This window comes from Myotis daubentonii, chromosome 7 (genome assembly GCF_963259705.1).
Source record: "Myotis daubentonii chromosome 7, mMyoDau2.1, whole genome shotgun sequence".
Classification (NCBI taxonomy): Eukaryota; Metazoa; Chordata; class Mammalia; order Chiroptera; family Vespertilionidae; genus Myotis; species Myotis daubentonii.
The window spans coordinates 13,915,340-13,922,215 of record NC_081846.1 but is presented as its reverse complement, the minus strand read 5'-3'; the positions used below and the strand labels follow the sequence as shown (position 1 = coordinate 13,922,215).

Sequence of the window (6,876 nt, the reverse complement as noted above, 5' to 3'; positions counted from 1 at the left end):
AAAATAATGTGTCACTCATTGTGTCCCTGCCTGTGCATCCTTCCGAGAGAACCTGCTTCCTCCTGCAGGTGGTACCTAAAATATGGGCCTGGGGGGCCATATTTGCTCAGATTTTCTTATTGTGTTGGCCTCAACTGATTGGGCCACGATAGACACACCTTCTTCAAGGAGAACCAATCAGATTTCTTCTTACTCTTAAAAAAAAAAGGACCTAAGAAAAATGGATGAGTAAGTTGGTGTGTGAGTGATGGTAATGGTAGTGAACTGGAGAAGACCACTAAGTTCTGCCCGTGAGCCCTGCAGAGCTGGCCAATTCACCACCCCCGTAAGGCCTGGTGTGCATTGGGTTTGCTTCGTTTAATGATCGTTACAATAAATCACAGTTTGACTTTAGCTTAGATTGAATAGGTTTCTGTTTTGTGACACTAGATGTGGCCTCGATTTTGAAAGAAAAGGATAATATTCTTACAATATAATTGCATGGCGTGGTTTAAGTAAAAATTACAGTAAAATTAAAGCAGTAGTAGGCAAACCAATATGCTCGTGGATTGTTTAAGCTATTGGAACCCTTTACAAATGCCAATGGGGACATTTTGAAAGCCCAAGAGTCCTGTAAAAACTGCTGATGTCTGAGCTTTCTCTGTTGTTTGTAAAAGGTCTTAAGCTACACCTGACTTTCTGAAACTTCAGTGCTGCTTCTGACTATCATGATTCCAAACCACGACTAACATTTGCTTGTTTTCAAAGTCAGCACTTCATTGGCTGTTATTGTGAAGAAATCCTAAGGTCTGTCTGTGTTGGAGACTTTGGTTGGGGTTTTGTGCCCTAATCCTATTTCCCCTGCCTCTCCCTCTGGGGACCTCAACCAAAGGAGTGTGAGCACAGGAACAAGAACTGGGTGGGACGACACCAGGTGCTCTACACACAGCTGGGCATGTGCTGGGTGCCCCTCAACATGCAGGGCTTCTTCATGCTAAAATGGAGCTCGGTGGAAGTGTGACTCAGGCCGTGAAATCCAAGCAGAGCTTCCTGCTCCGCTCCCCAGGTCAGGAGTGCCAGTCACTTAGCAGCAGGAGCCCGGTGGAAAAGCTGGAGCAGAGACTACAGCCATGAGCACACACCACCTTTCAAGGCAGTGGCTCTGCTGCTGCGGGAGCAACATTCTTCCCAGTGGATGTCCAGCCCTGACCAATCAGATCATCAGCTGCTTCTCCAATAGGTGACCATCTAGGACAGTGGTTCTCAACCTTCCTAATGCCGCAACCCTTTAATACAGTTCCTCATGTTGTGGTGACCCCCAATTTCATTGTTACAAATTAAACATAATTAAAGCATAGTGATTAATTACAAAAACAATATGTAATTATATATGTGTTTTCTGATAGTCTGAGGCGACCCCTGTGAAAGGGTCATTTGACCCCCAAAGGATCTTGGAAGAGAGAGATGAAGGCAGAGTTTCTCCTCTTCAGGGGCACTGGGAAACATCGAGCCCATCCCCAGCCGGCTGTACTTCCCAGCATGAACATGAACTATGTATCTGTGAACCACTGTAGGGTGACCAGGAGGCTCTAGGAGAGCCTCCCCTTGGAGAACAGAGCAAATTGATCTTAATCACCACACCTACAACCACACATCTGTCCCAGATTAATATCCAGCACAGAATCATATCAAGAGTAAAGAACAGTAGCCCCCCACCTCCCCTTAGCCATGGTTTCACTTTCCAACATTTCAGTTACCTGTGGTCAACTGTGGTCTGAAAATATCAAAAGAAAAATTCCAGAAATAAAGCAATTTGTAAGTTTTAAATTGCATGCCGTTCTGAGTAGCATGATGAAATCTCAAACCATCCTGCTCCAGCTCACCAGGGACATGAATCACCCTTTGTCCTCAGTCTCCACTCTGTATACACAACCCCTACATCCCCCTTTGTCATTTAGTAGCTTTTCACTTATCGAATCTACTGTCCAGGTGTCCCATGGCCGGTGTTCAAGTAACCCTCATCTGACTTCATAATGGCCCCAAGTGCAAGATAGTGATGCTGGCAATGTGGACAGGCCACAGAGGAGCTGAAAAGGGCTTCCTTTTAGTGAGAAGCTGTATACAGGGTACCGTACAGTAAGATATTTTGAGAAAGAGAGAGAGAGAGACATTTACATGATTTTTATTACAACATCTACACTAATAAAAGACAAACATGCAAATTGACTGTACCTTTGCTATGCCTTAATCCACGCCCAACAGCCAATCAGAGTGACTATATGCAAATTAACCCAATGAAGATGGTAGCTGGCAGCCACAGAGCTGGAACAAGCAGGAGGCTTGGTTGCCCCAGTGATGGAGGAAGCCAAGCTTCCTGGCCAGCTGCTGCCTCCTCTCAAGACAACAAGGTTTCAATTATAGAAGGTAAATAAACCCCAGATACCTGCTTCCAGTCACCATGGCCACAGAGCTGGAGCAAATAAAAAAAAAAAAAGGAAAGGCTGGGAGTTTCGGTCACCAAGGGGCTTGGTCAGCCTGAAAACAGCCATCAGCCCCTCACCCAGGCTGGCCAGGCACCCCAGTGGGGACCCCCACCCTGAAGTGGGTTTGGGCAGCCTGAAAACGGCCCTCAACCCCTCACCCAGGCTGGCCAGGCACCCCAGCAGGGACCCCTATCCTGAAGGGGCTGTGGCCAGCCTGCAAACAGCCATCAGCCCCTCACCTAGGCTGGCCAGGCAACCCAGTGGGACCCCCACCCTGACCCAGGACACCCTTCAGGGCAAACCAGTTGGCCCCCACCCATGCACCAGGCCTCTAGTCTATATAATAAAAGGGTAATATGCAAATTGACCCTAACAGCAGAACGACTGGGAATGACTGGTCACTATGACACACACTGACCACCACGGGGCAGATGCTCAATGCAGGAGCTGCCCCCTGGTGGTCAGTGTGCTTCCACAGGGGGAGCTCTGCTCAGCCACAAGCCAGGCTGATGACTGCCAGCACAGCAGTGGTGGCGGGAGCCTCTCCTGTCTCCTCAGCAGCACTAAGGATGTCCAACTGCAGCTTAGGTCTGCTCCCTGCTGGCAAGTGGACACCCCCGAAGGCTGCTGAGCTGCTAGAGAGATGTCTGACTGCCAGCTTGGGCCTGATCCCCCAGGGAGCAGGCCTGAGCCAGCAGGTGGACATCCTCCGAGGGGTCCCAGACTGCAAAAGGGCATAGGCCGGGCTGAGGGACCCCCCACTCCCGAGTGCACAAGTTTTTGTGCACCAGGCCTCTAGTCTATAACAAAAGCATAATATGCTAATTAGACCAGATGACCTTCCGGATGAAGCCAGGGCTGCCAGGGAAACCTGGGTGCCAGGTGCCAGAGGGCAGCTGGGGGAAGGAAGGCCTACTCTTGCACGAATTTCATGCATCGGGCCTCTAGTATTACTATAATTGCTCTATTTTATCATTTTTAGTATCAAGATTCTTGAGCCTTTGCCAGAAATCTGCTCACCTCTCAACAGGGCAGCACTCAGAAAAGCATTCCAACCTCCCTCTGCTGCCAGTACCTCTGATATATCTTGATGCAGTTATAATGAAATACAAAAAAAAAAAATTAAGGAAGATTTCAATTTTGAGTCTGCAGCACTTAGCTTAGATATACATTTCATGTGAGATAGCCTTGCTGTCTTGCTACATTCTCTTACCTGCTCCCAGAAAATCAATAGATTTATATAGAGAAAGGCAATCAATTATTTTGCCCTCTCCACTTGACCTCGTTTTGCCTCATTACTAATATATTTTTATCTTTTTAGTGTCCCACCTTTCCGTTTTTAAGATACCAATACTGTGATTCTAATACTGTTCACAAATAAAGAATGGATTAGCTATGCTAGGATATCATACTCATTTTTCAAAGCAGATTTTTATTATGAGACATTCTAGAGTAGATTAGTGACCATTTATCATTATTATTTTTTTAATATTTTTATTGATTTCAGAGAGGAAGGGAGAGAGAGAGAGAGAGAGAGAGAGAGAGAGAGAGAGAGGAACATCAATGATGAGAGAGAATCATTGATCGGTTGCTTCCTGCACACCCCCTTCTAGGAACCAAGGGCTCAACCAGGGCATGTGCCCTGTTTCATAGGTGGATGTTCAAGCACTGAGCCACAACTGCCAGGTACCATTTATCATTATTGTTTTAAGTGCCTCCACTGGGACCAAAGACTCACAGACATTCTGGCTCTCCAAGTACCACTCATTAGTATTATGCCTGTGCTTTGAGTTCTAACTTTTTTGAAACACATATTAAAATTGACTCCCTACCTCCTTGGCAGCCTAAAGACATTAGTGATAAAGTTCTAATACATTTGGTTCATGTGAGAAGTTTTTGTTTTATAACTCCATTAGGATTAGAACATGTTTATTTTTAATCGCAATCCAAACTTCTTAAAAAAATACATTTTTAGATTATACTTAAAACTTACGAGGAAATGTACCTTTGTAACAAATTATTATTATCCTTTGGAAAGTTTGCATTACATTTGGTGCCTTCTTAAAATGTGTGACAGTACCTCTGTATTTGTAAAAGAATTAATCAAATTAATCATATAAAACTAGATTCCAGCCCAGCTGGTATGGCTCAGTGGTTGAGCATCAACCTATGAACCCAGAGGTCATGGTTCGATTCCCGGACAGGGCACAAACCCAGGTTGCAGGCTCAATCTCCGGTGTGGGGTGTGCAGGAGGCAGCCGATCCATGATTCTCTCTCACCATTGATGTTTCTATCTTTCTCTCCCCCTCTCCCTTCCTCTCTGAAATCAATAAAAATGTGTTTTTTAAAAATTAGACTCCAGTCCTAGGTCACTCTTACCTAGTGGTCAGGAAGGAGCCTGCTCCCTGGGATGGAGAGCCCCTCTTTCTGTTTCTAAGCCCTATGGTAACTGCTGCCCTCCATAGCACCCAGAAGTTTTCCTTGACTCTCCTGCACATGAAATTAATACGGAAACAGAGATGTTGGAGTGGTACTAAATTATTCAAGATCTTTATTACTAATGAATGCACTCCTGTGAGCCCTTAAACACAGTGTACATTCAGTGTCACTGTTTTGCATGCAATTGCTGGGCCACCGGGGCAAGACGTCCTCTCTCACTGGGAATGCCACATCAGAGTAATGTACGCAGAATGTTTGACTAAAATGCTTCTTCAAGGACGCGAAAAAGGTAAGGGCCTGGGGTGGAGACAGGGAGATTGTGTCTCCACCGTAACGTTGACGGGACAGGAGGCTGGGTCCTTCTGCACCTGCCTGGGGGCTTCAGGAAGAGCTCAGGGGAGCATTTCTGCACCAAGAGGCGCTCTTACCTGATCCCACTTAATATGACTTTCCAAACAAATTTTACTTGAATGTATTTGAAACTTTCCTAGTTTTGACAAATCTACAGTCACTATTGCTATGATATTTTTAAAGAACAAATGTTATCAGTTTTTGCTTTAGTTTCTCTCTTTGTAAAATCCGATTTATCTGTCCAATAATTTGCCCTTAATTCATTCCATAGAAGGGGGGATAGTACTATTTAAATTTGATTATAAGGTAACTTTTAAAAACAGTTTTCAACTGCTCATGTTAAGAAATGTCTTTTTTAAGAATTGTATAATTTTTTTTACAGCATAGCCCATTTTTTGGTTCAAAGCAAACATATACGTATCTGTGTATATATATTGAGTTTGAACAATAGTTACAACATGAAACAGCAGCTAGCTAATTTATTACTCTTTTTAAAATGAAATATTGACTAAATTCTACATGTAGAATTGTGTGATAAGGTGTTTAAATGAATATAATATTTGTCAGGGATTTAATATGTAGAATTGTTAATTTTGTCCTTCACAATTCAAGTAAAACTACCGTTTCTTGAGGTAAGGATCCAGTTTACTCTTGAAATTATAATGCCTCGAAAGTTCTAAGTAGTCATGGTATTAGTTTCAGGAGCTGGTCTCAGTTTCTGAGTTATCGCTCTAAGTTCCAGAAGTGTGACCTGTATGAAAAGCTTCTACCACTATGGTCCTATTTTTTCCCTCCCAGGAGACTATAGACCAGTGATGGCGAACCTATGACACGTGTGTCAGAGGTGACATGTGAACTCATTTTTCTGGTTGATTTTTCTTTGTTAAATGGCATTTAAATATATAAAATAAATATCAAAAATATAAGTCTTTGTTTTACTATGGTTGCAAATATCAAAATATTTCTATATGTGACACGGCACCAGAGTTAAGTTAGGGTTTTTCAAAATGCTGACCCGCCGAGCTCAAAAGGTTCGCCATCACTGCTGTAGAGTCTATAGAGTCTTCCTAAACACCTCACATTCTTGTTCCACAGGTGAAATGACTTTTAGTTGCCTGTTTGTTCCCCTACCTTCCTTCTTCCACTGCAAAACCTTCTGCCTAAAATATTGCTTCATTTTCAGTTAGGAGAACCCTCTTGCCATCCACTCTTCCAAGAAACTCCTGAAATGGACCCAGACAATCAAGGTGAGCATTTTTGTCAAGTTTCTAAGCATAGTTTGTAAACAAAAAAATTAGGCACAGGTGTTGTATTTTCAGACTTCTGAGTTGCAGCAGAGTAGGCGTTTGGCAAATTTCTGGCTGAAAAAAGAGACTATTGCGTAATTTAAAAGACTTTTTCTTCTAAACAGAAATTCATATTTAAGAATACTTGGTCTATTGTCTCCAAAGCACACAAATAATTTAACAAATTACTTGGTCTCAATATAATTACATTTTAATTACAAGAAGTGGCTTATTTTTAAATTATTCTCATAATTTACTGTTAAAATGATATCACTGTAGAAATTTCCATGTCAGGGGTTAAGTTCCCAATACTGTGTGGGCCCAAGGTTGGGAGAAA

At 43.2% G+C, this 6,876-nt stretch overlaps 1 protein-coding gene across 1 annotated transcript in view; it reads left to right on the top strand.

Annotated features, from left to right (window-relative positions):
* Positions 1-6,481: 6,481 nt before the first annotated feature.
* The window catches only part of DYTN (dystrotelin), a 47,512-nt gene continuing 47,117 nt past the window's right edge, over positions 6,482-6,876 (top strand). Inside the window, exon 1 of the mRNA XM_059702459.1 lies at positions 6,482-6,500. Coding sequence (XP_059558442.1) covers positions 6,482-6,500 — 19 coding nt within the window. The remainder of the gene's footprint in view (positions 6,501-6,876) is intronic.